Below are 18,620 nucleotides of genomic sequence, written 5' to 3' on the forward strand. Positions count from 1 at the left end.
ATGATTAATCTATCAACAAAAACAGCAATGAAGAATTATAAAGAAATTCATTTTTACTTTAAATGTTGTTCTGATTCTTCATGTACTGAGATCAAACAAGGTAAATGACTAAAGCTTTCTAAAAAAAAGGGAGAATGATAACCAATGTAGGTTCAAAACACATAAATTGAAACAAAGACCAACAAGATACTGTCTCAAGTGTACATGTTAGGGCATATCAAAAGATGGATGTAGGATAAAAAAAACTTAAATCAAATAGTTTTTTGGGGTTGGGGGTCAACATAGCTGCAAGTTTTGGTAATCCAAAATCGATTTTACATATATCCCTATTAGTCAATCAATTTTTCCCAAATTAAGTTAAGAGGAAGGTGTGGGGGTCAGTGAAAAAACTATGTGAATTAAGTTTTTTTATCTTTCATTGAACTTTTGACATTGTCCCTTAGGGAAAGCAATGATTTCATTCTCAAATTACTTTCTCTGTTATCTTTTATGTCAGAGCATGATGTGGTAGAAGTGAATGCTGCAGGAAAGCAAAGAATGAAAATTGTATCTATTTTAATTTTCTGTGATATGTAAAACAACAAATACCACATGTTTATTATACTTTCTGTTTTTACAGCCAATAGATCCAGAGAAGGAGGCTGTAGTAACTATTGGTTCTCTTAAAGAAGTAATATTCACTGGTGGACCACAGCCTTGGGTACTTGATACATCTAAATACTTCCAAGACAGTATGTATAACACATCCTAAAATTAAATATTTCTTTTATTTGACTTTTAAATTCATTAAAGTTGATCTTATTAGTGCTATTCCATTAAAATGTATAGGGAGGGAAGGAAGGGTGTTTCAAAATATCCCTACAACCAAGAATTATTTTTAGTTAATTTTGCATAATGCATATATGGCAATAGACACATACTAAAAAAAGACAGATGGCCCACATTCAATAAGTAAACTTTCCCCTCTACCCTCCCACATACATTTTAATGGAATAGCCCTTAGTGTAAAGTGATACAGTTGTATATATGAAAGGAGATGTGGGATAAAAGTCTATGAGTCTGCAAATCAACCATTAGACTGGTTACATATGGGAATAGTTTATCATGTTATGAGTCTGTGATAGGGTGGCATACAAATTTAATTATACCCCACGCAATGGGTTGCGGAGGGTATGGAGGGTATAATGTTTTTGACCCGTCAGTCCGTCCTTCAGTCCTGTTTCTTGTCATCGCAACTCCTCTCAAACCACACAACAGAATTTCACGAAACCTTTTCAGATAATAAGGACATACTATGTAGTTGTGCATATCGACGGGAAATTGCGATTCAATGTTTTTTCTAGGAGTTGCGCCCCCTTGAACTTATGTACTTTAATGTACTACTGCAACAGTTTGTCATCGCAACTCCTCTCAAACCACACAACAGAATTTCACGAAACCTTTTCAAATAATAAGGACATACTATGTAGTTGTGCATATCGACGGGAAATTGCGATTCAATTTCTTTTTCTAGGAGTTACGCCTCTTTGAACTCATTTGCTTCAATGTACTTCTGCAACAGTTTGTCATCTCAACTCTTCTGAAACCACACAACAGAATTTCATGACAATACTATGTAGATGTGCATATTGACTAGAAATTATTAGTCATTATTTTTTCTTATACATGTTTTTTTACACTTATTTAATTTCTCCAATGCCAATTTGGGGATGTGGGGTATGTGAGCGTGCTCTCTAAGGTTCTTTAATTTTTCAATGAGTTAAGGCTTTAGAAAAATGAACGGAAACACAGTACAAAAATTATAAGATCAACAACAATCTTAACTAAGCATCAGTTTCTAACGAGCAGTCTCATAGACTCATACTCAACAATTTATATTTCAGGAAAACACTGTTCTGTTTATTTTGATATTGGCTGTTGGTCTCAGCTAATTTTAGTTTTTCAAAAGTCAATAAAACTACATATTTACTTCAACAAAAGACAGTAATTGTATAGTATCCTCAAACCAATGTTGTATTTCATTTCAGTGTCAGAAGAGAAAGAGGAAATAGTTAATATAGAAAAAGTTAAACTGTATGGAAATACACGTAAGTTTATTTATGTTTACATGGTAGTCATAGCAGTTACCAACATTTGCATTTTTCAAGGAAATCTTTACCATAAGTAACTATTTAGATGAGGAACTAACTGTTCAGATGAGGAACACAAATAAAAGGACTTTTCTTCAAAGTATATCATGATTCTGAATATGGAAAGATTATTGTTTTGATGCCATCCATTCTGATTACAAGGAACAAAATCTTGTTACAGATTTCATCTGAAATTGTAAAATAAATCTTTTGAAGAAACCAGATTTCATTACTGTATGAGAGAAATGTTACAGCACACTCAATGCAATAGTAACATTGATATAAACATGCTTCACAAAATGCAGTTCATTTATATATCAGTATCAAAAAGCTCACACAAATGAACATTTTATATATCATTTAAATTTAAAGAATGCACAAATTTTAAGTATCTTAGGTAAAAGCAGTATTCCAAAACATTGAAATTATATAGACAACTGATTATGATATACCAATTTATCTGTTTACAGGTGGTTTACACAGTTTTTACGTGACCTGTGAAGATTTTGGTGTTCAGGTAAGAATCAGTACTGTTTACATAGTTTTTATGTAACCTGTGAAGATTTTGGTGTTCAGGTAAGAATCAGTACTGTTTACATAGTTTTTACGTGACCTGTGAAGATTTTGGTGTTCAGGTAAGAATCAGTACTGTTTACATAGCTTTTATGTGACTTGTGAAGATTTTGGTGTTCAGGTAAGAATCAGTACTGTTTACATAGTTTTTATGTGACATGTGAAGATTTTGGTGTTCAGGTAAGAATCAGTACTGTTTGCAAAGTTTTTATGTGACCTGTGAAGATTCTGGTGTTCAGGTAAGAATCAGTACTGTTTACATAGTTTTAATGTGACATGTGAAGATTTTTTTATGTGACCTGTGAAGATTATGGTGTTCAGGTAAGAATCAGTACTGTTTACATAGTTTTAATGTGACATGTGAAGATTTTGGTGTTCAGGTAATAATTAGGGCCCCGCCTCAGGCGGGTCGCCCTATTGTGATCAGTCTGTCTGTCCGTCCGTCCGTCCGTCTGTCTGTCCATCCGTCCGTCCGTTACACTTTAGTGTCCGCTCTATATCTTGAGAACCGTTATGATTTCAAAGTTTATACTTGACATCCATGTTAACCAACACCAGAGGGTGTGTCATGATGTATGTACAACTTCCTAGGTCAAAGGTCAAGGTCAAAAACTTTAGTTTCAGTTGACAACCCTGTGTCCTTTGGTGAAGACCGTGTCCGCTCTATATCTTGAGAACAGTTATGATTTCAAAGTTTATACTTGACACCCATTTTAACCAACACCAGAGGGTGTGTCATGATGTATGTACAACTTCCTAGGTCAAAGGTCAAGGTCAAAAACTTAAAGTTTCAGTTGACAACCATGTGTCCTTTGGTGAAGACCGTGTCCGCTCTATATCTTGTGAACCCTTATTATTTCAAAGTTTATACTTGACATCCATTTTAACCAACACCAGAGGGTGTGTCATGATGTATGTACAACTTCCTAGGTCAAAGGTCAAGGTCAAAAACTTTAGTTTCAGTTGACAACCCTGTGTGCTTTGGTGAAGATCGTGTCCGCTCCATATCTAGATATCCGTTATGATTTTATACTTAATACTTAACATGATTATTAACCAACACCAGAGGGTGTGTCATGATGTATGTACAACGTCCTAGGTCAAAGGTCAACGTAAAAAAAACTTTGGTTTCAGTTGACAACCCCGTGTCCTGTTGTGGAGATTGTGTCGCTCTATATCTTGAGAACCGTTATGATTTTAAATATTATACTTGACATCCATTTTAACCAACACCAGAGGGTGTGTCATGATGTATGTACCACTCCCTAGGTCAAAGATCTGTCTGTCTGTTGGTCTGTCCATCGCTAACAAATTTGATCCACACTATATTTTGAGAGGACAGCTGTTATTATTTCATACTTTATACCTGACAAACATTTTCAACTTAACATATATATTAACCAACACCAGAGAATGTGTCATAATGTATGCATCCTAGGTCAAAGGTCAGTCTGTCGGTCTGTCCGTCCGTTCGTTGTTCTTAACAAATTGTGTCTGCTCTACCTCTAGAGAACCCTAAATATTTCATACTTTATACTTGGTGGGTCATAATATATTGAAGGCATAATTCTAAAAATATGTGACAAATATCAATTGGACAGCACCTTTAAACATTTTGTACAAATATCAATCCATATATCCAGAAGTCACATTAGAGTAGTCAACAATGAGTTCACATCATGCTGTCATATCACTATTATACTATGAAAGTAAGTTGAGAATATTTATCAGTTTTAACTTAAAATCTTAGATTAAAATCACACGTGAGACTATGTAATAACTTCAAATAATGCTTCATATCAGATTATCCATACAACTTATTTACCCCACGTTATTGACAGCGGGGCCCACAGAGATGGCTCCCATCTCAATGATATCTAGTTAGTACTGTTTACAAAGTTTTTATGTGACCTGTAAAGATTTTGGTGTTCAGGTAAGAATCAGTACTGTTTACATAGTTTTTATGTGACCTATGAAGATTTTGGTGTTCAGGTAATAATTAGTACTGTTTACATAGTTTTTACGTGACATGTGAAGATTTTGGTGTTCAGGTAAGAATCAGTACTGTTTACATAGTTTTTATGTGACATGTGAAGATTTTGGTGTTCAGGTAAGAATCAGTACTGTTTACATAGTTTTTATGTGACCTGTAAAGATTTTGGTGTTCAGGTAAGAATCAGTACTGTTTACATAGTTTTTATGTGACCTGTGAAGATTTTGGTGTTCAGGTAATAATTAGTACTGTTTACATAGTTTTTACGTGACCTGTGAAGATTTTGGTGTTCAGGTAATAATCAGTAATTTTTGTAGTCATTCTGTAGTAGATATTGCAAAATATATTTACGTTGATTTTCTGCAGAATTTGAGATTTAGAAATAGAGAAATTGTTTACACACCTGACTTGTAGTGAAAACAGAAAAAAACAATTCAATTCAATTCAAAGTTTTATTTAAAATTGATATTCAATAAACTACTTCAATATGAGCTCTTTAAGGTTTTCAAATCCACTGAATAACAGAATTTATACTCATATGCAACAAAGTCATGAAAACAACATAATTTTAAAGATACAGTGCATAGTAAGATACCATTGATGCCATATAAAGTTAAAAGCATAGTATGCAAAATAAAGTAAGAATGTACCAGAGTGCTATGAGTTTGTTTGTGGTCATACAAATGTACATATACCTCTCATTTAATTTGCTTTTGTGCAAATATAAATATTTGCCGTTGTTTTGGAAGAAATTTTAGAAGACTGAATCACCATTTATACAAATAAAAAAATTCTTAGTTCCCCCCTTCTGAGACTGCAATTTGAATACTGTGGATTCATTATTATTTGTTGGATACCAATTTTCATGGATTTCGTGATTACTTGGGGAACCACAAATTCCAATGTCAAACAAAGTAAAAATTCTATAAATAGGAATGTATACAGACTTTTGCAAAACAACGAAATAAAATATCCACAAAAATGAAAATGTTTCTAAATCCATAGAAATTGGTACCCACCAAAACAAATGAATCCACAATACTAAATTAAACAGAGGCATTCATGATAAGAAACAAATACATTTATACCGAATACATTCATTTTTACTTTGTATTTATTCCAGAAATTAACCTTAAAAGTTGGTAATGAGAAAACAGCCAAGAACCAGTACCCTGCTGAAGAACAAGCTAGTATTAGGTGAGATTATAAAATGTTTCCATTTATTCTGTAACATTTTATTATTTATCTGATTGATAACAAGACAAGATTAATATTTGACCTCGTAATTAATGTGAATTATTATAATATATTTGTAGGATTTTTCGTTCATAATTTTTAGTTAACAGTTGAATTTATTGTTAATTATTTGTTTGTCCTGCAGATTTAGCTGTGCAGCTCCTGTAGAAATCCATCTACAGCCTTCAGTGGGATATACAGAAGGGTTACCTCCGTGTCCAATCAACAGCAGGGAAGTATCTCAACCAGTGAGTAAATATAGATTCTATTACACGACTCTGAAAGTGTAACCAAGTGTTTTAAACCTTAAATTGAATATTAAAAGTGAATAATTATTAAAATGAATAGGGTAGATTGGTAGATTCTGTTTCTTAAATGGAAATTGCAATGATTGAAAAAACAGAGATGTTGCCTTTACTTTTCTACAGCACTTAGACCCTTGCAGAAAGGAAATCATGTTTTGTTGCATGGAATGTATAAATATACAGTAATATCCAGGCTTCTAGGGATGTTTTATCTAAAGCAATTGTCTATAATTACATTTTTTCAGTGTTGTGGTTAGGCATATTATAAGGGAAATCTTCAGTTCTTTTTGATAAACACATCAATTTTAAACAAGCAGACTGCTATTACTACCAGTTGTTTTAACAATTAAATTTATATATTTTCAGATACCAGTTCATTGCAGGAGAGACCTTGATATTTTGATAACTGTCACAGATTCAAATGGCAGAAAGTTTGATAACTTTTCTTCACTGGTTTTTGATTGGACATTAAGTGACCAATCATTGGCTTCCTTTTCTGATTCCATTGTATCATCAGTTGAGACTGTTCATGGAATCAAATTAGTCAACAGTAAGTATCAGTCAATGAATTCAACTGTTTTCCTAGGCTGCTTAGGGAGTTTGTATGCCGAGGTAAATTTGAATAAACTTAACATTTATAAGCAAATGATTTTGACAATAAACATGATCGTCCTATTCACAAACCCATAATGCATGAGTATCTGAAAGTATTTAAGGTTCTATAAATATTTTATATTGGAATAATTTTTCCAATGATTTTAATATTATAATCATTTTGTCCATGCATGCTACATGTGTCTTCAGGGCTTTTTAGAAATTAAGTAAAGTTAACTGCTACAAAACTTAGGATGAAGATATTTAATAACACTTTGGAGCCTTTTTTCTATCCTAAAATTGTATACTATACATCTTGAATTAAATACATGTTGGTAAGAAAATGTTTAATATTTTATTTGCAGGTTATAAAAAGTTAGTACCTGTAGGAAAGACTGGTCAGTTGTCGGTCACTGGTACTGTGACATACTACAGTGATGATTATTTGAAGAAAGCTGGCTCAACAATAACAGTAAGTGGTTTCATGTTTATTTGTGTCAGTCAATTGTTGTTTTGTTAATATTTATTTGTGTCATAGTATTCTTTCAAGTCTCATTGGCTCAGGCAAAGTTTACATCAGTAGTGTATATTAGGTATATAAAACATGCAACAGCAAATTGAGTGAAAAAAAACATGTCAAGTCTTTAATCAAATAAGAGACAAGGTTTTAAGGGTTCATGATTTTATTGCCATTAACATCAGGAGGACCAAAAATTTCTCATTGTGATAAGTCTTAGGCATTAAGGGGGTAAACCTTGGTCCAGGGAGATAACTCTTTAATTCAGTGATGCGTTTGTAATAGTCAAGTTTTATTAATGTATTTTAAGCATTTACCTGAAACAGATTGAAAATAATCTATGTATCCTAGAAGCTTAGAACATATTTATGAAAATGGCTGACTCAAACGTACCGATGATTTTAAGAGTTATTTCCCTTAACCTAGGGCTACCACCTTAATTAATCAAAGAAATGATATGGTGTATGCTGTTGTGGGCAAATATACAAAACATTCAAATTGTCTTGATTTGAGACTTTCTCCTAATGGAAGATTAAACTGTATCGTTTGAAAATTCCACAAATTTATGTTTCATTATAATTGTACATTTCTCAGCTTTACAGAATTACAATTAGTTGGATGTGAAATAAAGTTAATATCTAAATAAGCTTGAACAAATTAAATGATTTGAAAAAGAATTCTGATTTGTTAAGTATCTGACAACATGTTTATTTAATTTCAATAATCTTAATTGTTAAATACACATACAGAATAAGAGAGAACCATCTTCATAATTATACTTTCCTTTGCAGAATCGAATTTATCCTAGATTGACGAAGACGATAGACATACGATTGGTAGATGAAGCTGTGCTGACACCCAGTATAATATCTATTTTTAATCATCCATCAAATAAAGTAAGTATAAGTTCAGTCTTTTTTCCCTCTGCAATTGCTATAAAGTTTGACAAAATTTGCTGATTTTCTGTTTTGAGCTGGGTCATTTTGTAATTGAACTAGTAGAAGAAATGTATGAACAAAAAGACACATAATTAAAATATCAAGTTTGATTTAACATCTATTTATAACAAGGTTTGCTTGTCTATTTCTTTTTATTAGTATAACTGTCAACTCTAAGCAATTCCTAGATAACTTTCCAGTATTTCATAGTTGTTGGCTAGAGGGATTGTGCTTGATTTTCATATGATGGAGACATAATCTTTCAATCAGTTTAGAGATTTGGAGCTGGCATGTCAGTTTCTGCTATTAGTCCTTTGTTAATTTATGTATCATTGTCATTGTTCTTAGTTTCTTTTGTTACCAATTCTGACATTGGACTCAGACTTCTTTTTTATTGAGTTTTACTGTGGGTATTGCTGTGTGTTTCTATATTCTACATTGGCTGGAGGTATAGGGAGAGGATTGTGATCTCACGAAACACGTTTAACCTTGCAGCATTTTTCACTGTCCAAAGTCAAGAGCCTCTGGTCTTTGTTAGGCCTGTATGTTTTTTTTAAATTTTATTTCATTTATATATTTTAAAGTTTATTATTATTTTATTATTTTTATTTAGTAGACAGCTGAGGCCCAACTCACCGAGCAGGATTTTCTCGCTGCTGTATTCTCTTTGACCTATTACCCATTGCCGGTCTCAATTTTATTCATCATCTTAAATTTGATATGTAGGTTTTAAAATTATTTAAGCATATACAACAATTCATATACTTTACAGGTTATAAATCTTCTTTCAGGTTACAATTGTGGTTGAGAAAGGATCAGGCTATTTCTACGTAGTACCAGAACAGAGAGATATTGTCAGTGTAGATTATCAGGAGAAAGATAAAAGGATACAGATAAATCCCCTCAAAGATGGATCTCTAAGTCTGACTGTATATGATTTATGTATTACCATGCCACAGCCATTAACAGCCTCTGTTTATGTGTCTGGAGTGGGAAGCGTTCTTTTGTCTGTTATTGATAAGGTAAAATATAATAGGAGTTTTTTCTAAAAATAACAAAATGCAATGTAGATAAAAAAAACAGGTTAATTAGAAATTTCCTATTATGTTCAAGATTTGCTTGTTACAAAAGCTTAGAAAAATATTTTTAAAATTAACTGATTTGTCAGCTAAATAGGCCCCAGAGTTACAGCATATTACCTGATTGAAGCACAACAGAAGACTAAACAACTAAATGGAGATTCAAATCAATGAGGAAGACAAATATGATGGACAGCAACCAAAAAAAACCCATTTAATAACAGGTAACTACTTTGAACAGACCAGCGCATAATTGTTTTGAAAAAAATACTAAACTTTACCTGAATTTCTATTGAAGTGAATATGATTTATACAGAATGCCTTGTATAATTTAGATGGAAGTTGACCATGAAGTAAAGGCAAGAGTTAAAGTAATGGATGTTCATAACAAACCACTCAGAGCAAGCTTCTTCAGTTTGATGGACCTCAAACTTATACCAGCTTCTAATATCGTAACTGTTAGGTAAGTCTTCTTCAGTTTGATGGACCTCAAACTTATACCAGCTTCTAATATCGTAACTGTTAGGTAAGTCTTCTTCAGTTTGATGGACCTCAAACTTATACCAGCTTCTAATATCGTAACTGTTAGGTAAGTCTTCTTCAGTTTGATGGACCTCAAACTTATACCGGCTTCTAATATCGTAACTGTTAGGTAAGTCTTCTTCAGTTTGATGGACCTCAAACTTATACCAGCTTCTAATATCGTAACTGTTAGGTAAGTCTTCTTCAGTTTGATGGACCTCAAACTTATACCGGCTTCTAATATCGTAACTGTTAGGTAAGTCTTCTTCAGTTTGATGGACCTCAAACTTATACCAGCTTCTAATATCGTAACTGTTAGGTAAGTCTTAACATATTGAGTACAACCTTTTTCAATCTTACAGCTTGCAATTTTTAAAACCGCAATGATTACTCAGATTTGTTGGTTTCATTGGGACCCATCTAAAGTAATAAGATATTGGATCTTAAGTCAATTGTGTCTTCCCTAAGCTCTTACAATGTAAGATATGTTTAAAACTACTTACAGTTATTTCTTTAATCTGATAATTCCCTATTAATATAAAAAAAGATGATGTGGTATGATTGACAATGAGACAACTCTCCACAAGAGACCAAAATGACACATAAATTAACAATTATAGGTCACTGTACCGCCTTCAACAATGAGCAAAGTCCATACTTCATAGTCAGCTATTTTCTACTATGTATCTAATGGATGCAGAATTCAGAGAAATATCTATTAGTCTTTTAGTAAAAGAACATTAAAAGTCTGGTTTCCTTTTCATATTTATATATATTTCTTGTTGAAACATTTTTTTCAATACCAAATTGGTTGCTTTCCTTATTTTCAGACCAGATCCTGATACATATATAGATGAGTTTACAGCTGTATACATCTTATACGGAGCTCAGGTTGGACATACCACACTCCATGCTAGAGCACATCCACAAACAGGTGTTGTTAGAAGTCAGAGCAAACCAGTAGAGGTAATAGCTTTCAAATATTTGCTTGCACTCAAAGCAAGGGAGTGTGTTCGGTAAGGTCCTAAAATGGCCTCCTTTTTAAGCGTAAACTTCAAATTAGGATTTATTGACCAATTTCAAAATTAATTATAGCTATTACAGTGACAAGTTAGGAAATAAGCCATTTTGTTGAAAAAATTACGTTTCTACGTTTCATTATGACGTCACAAGTTGTACTTATATAGATTTTTCACGAAATTGTCAATCAAAATGGGTAAATTTCCATAGATTATTTGACAGGAAACATAGAGCGCATAAGTCGACAACAAAGACCTTTTAAAATATTGTTTGTGAAGATATTTCACATGTCTCATTTGAATATTAAGTTTGTGGACGCCTGCGCTCTATGTTTCCGGGTCCTTAATTTGGTTGAAAATCAGCTGATTTTGTCAAATTTTACCCATAACCCTTATCTTGACCTTTTTGAGATGTAAAAATCAACGTGTTAGAATTAAACTTTGACAAAAGTTGTTCTGGTTAACTTTCTCACATGTCTTTAAGGCAACTTAAAACATTTGCTACCTTGTAACTATGATCTTTATAATTGGAGCCAAATATGGCCCTTACCGAACTTACTTCTTTTTCACTTGAATAGAAGTGCAGTGAGGGAATATGCGAATGTCAACAATATAATTCCAAGCCTTTCAATTAAATCAAAGTGCATTTAAGGAACTTGAGACTCACCAATACTTTCATGTTGATCCATTTGAATATGAAATTCACTTAATCATCTATTCTTCCTTTTTTTTAGTTTTTAGCGGGGGGGGGGGGGGGGGGGGGGGGGGGGGGATTTAGATAGTTTAGATTATTGTATTTTTGTTGGATTTTAATTTCTATCATTGACAGTGCTTCATTGTTTTAAGTACCCACACCTTAATGACAATTATGCAGAGACAACTTTAGGTATGAACAATTGTTACTATTCTGTAGAATGTCATTCTTATCATTTCTTTTCTTATATTTCAGGTTTTCCCACCATTACAGTTAATACCAAAGAACATAACTCTTATTACAGGTGCTTTGTTCCAAGTAAGTCATTATACGTAGTACATGTCGTTACTGGACAGTTAAGCAATAAAAATAAAATGATATAAGTAAAAGAAGGCATACAAATGCACAGAAAAGTGATCATTTATACATAAAATATATTTTCTGATAACTGAAATGTAGATGATTACTGTTAAAGTAAATATAATGAAACAAATAGTATGATAACTAAGTTAATAAAACATACACTTAAACTTTATAGGAATGTTCAAGTCAGATTCCTTGTTGAGGGGGGAGAACTTTATATTAAACCAATTAAAACTTTGTGTAAATTGAGGTTTTGTTGATTGATTGTGTTTTGTGTATATTTTGTGTTTTATATCTATTGAAAAAGACCTTACATCATAATAGTACTTTGCAGGTTTTAAGTAAAGGAGGGCCAACACCACAATGTACAGTACAGTTCTCCATTAAGAACAGCAAGGTATCTTCAGTATCTAGGAGTGGGGTCTTGGAGGCTATGGAGCTGGGGTCTACTGTTGTCATAGGCCAGGCAGTAGGACAGGACCCAGAGACTGGAGAAACAGTTGTTTATAGCCAGGTAAATAAGTTAAACTTATATCATGAAAATTATGATAAGTTAAAAACAAGGACTAGTAATTCTACGCTCCACAATCAACAACAGAAAAAAGTGTGTTCTAAACTCTTCTCGGGTATATGTCAAACAATCTAACTGTTACTAGAAACATTGTTCTTAAAAACACAAGGCACAATATAATGTATTATATGAGGCTGTTCTCAATATCTAACAAAAAATATTTTGATTAAGACATATAATAATTTGAACACTTCATACTAAAATCTATTTTGCTTTTGATCATAAAATAATTCAGATAAGAATCTGTTTATATTATGTGTAAACTTATTAAACTATGTGATGACAATTATTACAGGATGACGCTATAGTGAATGTTATACAGCTTAGTGAGATTAAGATATTTGCTCCATTATCCAGACTGGAAACGGGAACCCAGGTTTGTAATGTTAACTGAATAAATAGCATTTATAAAATTATCTCAGTTGATACCCAGTATTGTATATCCAGTCTAGAATATTTCAGTGAATAAATCTTCAAAATTGAGTAACTGCAAAATGAATTGTTAATAAAAAAAAAGCTGACAATTAATCTTTGAATTTATGCTTCAGTAATTTGAAAAGTAGGTCAAGAAGAAGGAAGAAAATTGTTAAAAGTGACATTTTTTGCACCAGGAGTCCCAACTTTTCTTCCAAAAAAGGAAAATAAAGACATTCTCTGAAAACAAAATCAACATGTTAAGTGATTATTTTAAGATAAATAGAACAAGGTTTTAAATTGCCACTTGATTTATTTTTATAACTAGATCAATTTACATGTTAAGGTATGAAGAGCTGCTAATTGTAGAACTTTAATTTCTTGCATTAGGGCTATTCCATTCAAAGGTATGTGGGAGGGTTGGAAGGGAAGTTTACTCATTGAATGTGGGTCATGGGTCTTATTTTAATATGCATCTTTTACCATTATGCAAAATTATCTAAAAATTGGTTCTTGGTTGTAGGGATATTTTGAAAATCCCTTCCTACACTCCCACATACATTTTAATGGAATAGCCCTTATTTTTGTATTTATTATTATCGTTTATTCTTCATCATTTTATTTCCATCTTTTAATTATCATACACTTCTCAAAACTTTTGATGTGTTTCAGATTTTGATTTTGTCATTTGATTTGGGACTTTCCGTTTTCCACGATTTTTTTGTGATTTTACTTTCTACTCTATAATAATCTTTCCATCTGTGAGCATTTCTGATTGTGCAGGAGAAAGGGTCATCTGTGAGCATTTCTGATTGTGCAGGAGACAGGGTTATCTGTGATCATAAGATCACCACACTCTTGTTTGTTTAGTATTGTGTACCAAGATTTAAGGAAACTGTTGCTTATTAAAATATCTTGGTGAAGCTTTTGGAGTAAATATTGCAGCTTATAAAATTGTAATGAATAAAAAACTGAATCTCCCATTAACTAATATGTTAAACCAGTTATATATTTCTTAAGGCTATGCCAATAGATAAGTGGATGGCATAAAGTAATCAACTTGTGTGTACGTCAGTCCACTTGAAGTTGTTTCCTCTCCCTTACTCTAAAACCCCGGGTAAAGTTTGGTTGTGAAACTTGAGCTATTATTATTTACCTCTACTAGGAAGGATGGTTGGTTTAAGTGATAAAACCATACATTATTAAAATTCATGTTCAAAAACTGAGTGCAAATGTAAAATAAATGTTTCTGTTCACTAAGTTTCAAACCCCTTAAAGTTGGGTCATGAAACTTGACATGATTATGCATTGACTCTAGAAAGTGTGTCATGCACAAGGAAAACAAACGGACAGTGATAGTCGTGGTAAAATTTATATCCTTAGCTAGGAATATTATTTCTGTAATTTGAAGTAATGAAAATAAAACTAGAAGTGAATTTGAATCATTGAATTCTCCCTAACCATGAATCATCATATGTATGTATAAGGTACTATATTGGATCTTTTCTTTAGAATACTGCAGTCCAACTGTATAGGAATCAGTTTATATTGAACATTATATATAGCCTAAAAATTCACATCAGTAGCATCAAATATTTTGCTCCCTATGAGTAAAACAAATATATTGTATTTGCATGTAATACATAACCTTAAGGCTTTATATTGATGTAGCAATAAATGTATTTACACTTTTGGTATTAAGCTAAATTTTGTCTCCAAATGACCTGAGATCTACTCTGAATCACCTTTTGATGTCAAGCAACAATCACTTTTTTATTGTGACGTTAAATTTTTTGAATTGTTATGTCAAAGTTTATGGGAACCTGTGTGATTCTACGTAATGGCGGACAAATTTGCATACAAGTGTAAATAAGTCTATTCAAAATTATGGAGAGAGAAAGAATATTGTATACAAAAGGTATTATAAATTAAATTTGCACACTATAAACAATATTCATATGGAAAAAGGAAAATGGAGAGAGAAAAGCATCTAGACAATTTCTGCACACAAAAAATTGTATGGCTGTATATTGCACTAAATTTTAATATTTGAATCTCTGACAGCAAGACATGTCATAAGAATGTTTCATAACAATCATACAAAAGTCTACATATTAACGAGTTTAACATAATAGAATATAAAAAACTTAACTTCTAATAAGTTTTTGACAATTTGAAAAAAAAAGTTTGAATTGATGGGGAAATTTCCAAAAGGTGAAACACTTTTTACCTTAGACTGCATATTACTTATAACAATACTAAGTAGAGTCTATTTTTATTATAGATGCCAATGTATGCTGTAGGTCAGACTGACCAGGAGACACCATTTACATTTGGTGCAGCCAGACCGCCATTGACCTTCACTTGGTCGGTCAACAACAAAAATGTTGTCATCCTCAATAATGTGTTCCATAAGGTTAGTATATTTACACGAATACCTAGTTACTATAATGAAAATGTGTAGAAAAAAAAATGACTCAATTAATTTAAAACAATCCTACTTGTTATTATATTTCAAAACTGTTTGCTTCTATTTTGATCAAGGGTTTGATAACATAGACTGAAGACTGTTTACTTGTTTAACAAAAACGTTGATGAGTTACTAATGTATCATTTTTTTACATAAATAAGGCCATTAGTTTTCTTGTTCGAATTGTTTTACATTGTCTTATCGAGGCCTTTTATAGCTGACTATATGCGGTATGGGCTTTGCTCATTGTTGAAGGCTGTACAGTGATCTATGATTGTTAATGTTTGTGTCATTTTGGTCTTTTGTGGATAGTTGTCTCATTGGCAATCATACCACATCTTCTTTTTTATATATAATACTAATGTATGAAATTGCATTTAATATGTTTGTTACATTTTCCTTAAATACCAGATGTACTATAGTTGTTTATTGAAAAGAACATTGAAGTGAACAAACACAAACTGATAGAGTGTTGTAATTTATAATGGATGTCAACCAGCTTAATGTTGTGACATCTTATGTTTATCTAGGAAATGTGTTTCACTACAATGGAAAATTTTACCAAATGTAAGAGTGATTGTCTGACTAAGGTAATAAAGCACTAGCTAGCATAGGTATTAGTGGAATCAAGAGAGAGTTACTTTGATCATGCTTTAAAATGTCAATATCAATATCTTGTTTACCAAATTCTTATATATTCTTACACAAATTGATCATATCTGAGAACTCTTGTCACATTTTGCACATGAACTATGGATCAGAGCATATGGTTTCAGGCTTCATATGTGCACGCTTTACTGTTCTAGCATTTCCACATTCATTGTCCACCATCTTCCGGGTTACCCAATACTTATAGAGAGGTATCATTAGGGAGCAAGAGGTCAAAGTTCAACTTGATCAACTAGTTCAAGATGATTGTAGCTAAATCTTTATAGTTTATTTATTGAATATTAGAAAACTTGTCACAAATAATTACTTATTTGAAAAGTATTAGAATTTTTCTATCTGTTTTTATACATTTACTGGTGCTTACTAAGTATAAGCTGATAGGACTAATTTCATCTTATTAAGGGGGATAGAATAATGATTGAATTATAAAAAAGTATGATGTTTTTGGTAACTTTAAATCTAAAAAAACACTTGATGGCTATTATTCTAAGAAATGGAATATGATAAACATGATAAATGGCAATATATGGCCCCCCTCAAGTTTCAAATTTTTTATTTAATACTTCAAATAATTAAAACAGTTCGATAAATGAACAGATTCATGATTGGACATTTTAATGTTGAAGTGACACTGGAATTCCAAACCATGTCATAATTTAAAAAAAATGACAAACTGGCCATGTTAAAAATAAATATAGAAATAACCAGCGTTTTGCATTTGCGCTGATCTGCATTTCATTTGTGCCGATTTTTGTTTTCATTTGCGCCGATTTTATTACAGGTAAATTACAGGTAAATAGATATAAGAAGATGTGAGTGTCAATGACAGAACTCTCCACCAAGTCATGTTATTTTTCATTTATAATTATAGACCTCTTCCATTTGCCACTTGTACAAATATAATGAATTGTCAATCCCAACTTGTATATAACTGTTGTCCCCTGCTCACCACTGGGAGGTGGAAGAAGGCCTACAAGATACATCTCCAGAATTTTTTCCTTGTTGACCGTATCTGTAGTTCATTAGCATCTGTCTTTCGAACATCTACCACATGGTTATGCTCGATCTGTGTTTTGACAATAGAATCTGTGGTAACTCGGGCTTTACACGATTTTATGGTACATTAGTAAGATATGTAGTTATGTTTGAGAACACTGACCTTCCGATATGTATGGCCCTCGATGATTAAAGAATTAACTTCTCTGTCCGTTTCAATGTGCAATATGACCATCAAGTTCCAGAACAATATGAATCAAAATTAACTTAAACATGATGAAAAACAATTATAACCAGATTTTACCAATGGTATAGCACAGTACATGTACAAGTTTTAACTTGCCTGTAAATCTAATTAGGAGCAAATATAAAATCGGCACAAATGAAAGGATCAAAATTTTAAAAATTAGCGCAAATGTCATACGCCCTAAATAACATCATTTCCATTGTTCATCAACAGGTTTGTTTGAACCTTCTTATTGCAAAATACTTTTGGAGTTTGGCTGTTTTTTATATGTGAATATTATATGGAAGATTTTTACATGGAGGCCTTTTGTTCTTTTTTTTTTTGTTTCAATACAAGACGTTTGAATACCCAAGATAAGACTGTCACTAATATCTGACATAGCAATGTTATGTGTAATAATCAAAAGGAGGTTTTGTTAGACTAATAATACTTCATGATTTTAAACTTCAAGGACCTCGTCATACTATTCACTCCAAACATGTCAAAATAAAATAACTGTTAAGTTGTGATCTACTGTATATATTATATTTACAGAGTAATATTAAACCGGTGGATGAAAGTAACTTTGCTACTCAGTTGTTTGCCAAATCTCCAGGACAAGTTACCGTCAAGTTAACTGTCAGACCTCAGAGAAATTCCAGATCACAGATACTCAAGCAAGCTGAGTTAACAGATGAGCTTCAAATACAGGTATTTTCTACAGTGTATACATAGAAAGTCATTTTCTAGAACAATCATCATGATTATTAATTTATTCTATAGGACCAAGGTGAAATATTGAAAAGGATTTCAAAAGAAAACATATTTGTTACAAGAGTACTCATGTACTTCAATTTCCTAACTTAATGTAATACATATATGACACATATGTGTAATTTATCACAATGGCAGACAAGCAATTGTTTTGAAGGACTGGGAAAACTTTGCACCCTGTCAGTCCTTAGTGTGACAAAAAATATGAAGTTATTGAACTCTGTTGGGCTTTTTTTGTTTGATAAACATATGAATTATTAACAATGTGGATATAATGGATTTGTCTAATAAACAGGTTTACCAGAAAATGGAAGTGTTAAGTCCAAAGATATGTGATGGTAAACTTCTGATATCCCCTAACAGTGACGCTACTGTTAAAACAAACAGGTATGATATCAAACATTTTACATGTTTTAAAACAAAAATCTATTACTGATAATGCTACTGTTTACATATAGCAGAAATAGATAAAATATATGCAGATTTTACATTTGATATTAACATTACATAACATAAACGTTATGCCCTGCCTACGATA

At 32.0% G+C, this 18,620-nt stretch overlaps 1 protein-coding gene across 1 annotated transcript in view; it reads left to right on the plus strand.

The window, feature by feature from the left end:
* LOC134685086 (nuclear pore membrane glycoprotein 210-like) overlaps positions 1-18,620 on the plus strand; it is a 54,501-nt gene that overhangs the window by 20,190 nt on the left and 15,691 nt on the right. The window contains exons 16-32 of the mRNA XM_063544500.1: positions 620-731; positions 2,028-2,087; positions 2,600-2,646; positions 5,819-5,892; positions 6,077-6,179; positions 6,603-6,786; positions 7,196-7,302; positions 8,139-8,243; positions 9,077-9,307; positions 9,700-9,827; positions 10,717-10,852; positions 11,855-11,917; positions 12,297-12,476; positions 12,829-12,909; positions 15,232-15,363; positions 17,864-18,019; positions 18,378-18,469. Of these exons, the coding sequence (XP_063400570.1) occupies positions 620-731; positions 2,028-2,087; positions 2,600-2,646; positions 5,819-5,892; positions 6,077-6,179; positions 6,603-6,786; positions 7,196-7,302; positions 8,139-8,243; positions 9,077-9,307; positions 9,700-9,827; positions 10,717-10,852; positions 11,855-11,917; positions 12,297-12,476; positions 12,829-12,909; positions 15,232-15,363; positions 17,864-18,019; positions 18,378-18,469 (1,991 nt within the window). The remainder of the gene's footprint in view (positions 1-619; positions 732-2,027; positions 2,088-2,599; positions 2,647-5,818; positions 5,893-6,076; positions 6,180-6,602; positions 6,787-7,195; positions 7,303-8,138; positions 8,244-9,076; positions 9,308-9,699; positions 9,828-10,716; positions 10,853-11,854; positions 11,918-12,296; positions 12,477-12,828; positions 12,910-15,231; positions 15,364-17,863; positions 18,020-18,377; positions 18,470-18,620) is intronic.

This window comes from Mytilus trossulus, chromosome 9, assembly GCF_036588685.1.
Source record: "Mytilus trossulus isolate FHL-02 chromosome 9, PNRI_Mtr1.1.1.hap1, whole genome shotgun sequence".
Classification (NCBI taxonomy): Eukaryota; Metazoa; Mollusca; class Bivalvia; order Mytilida; family Mytilidae; genus Mytilus; species Mytilus trossulus.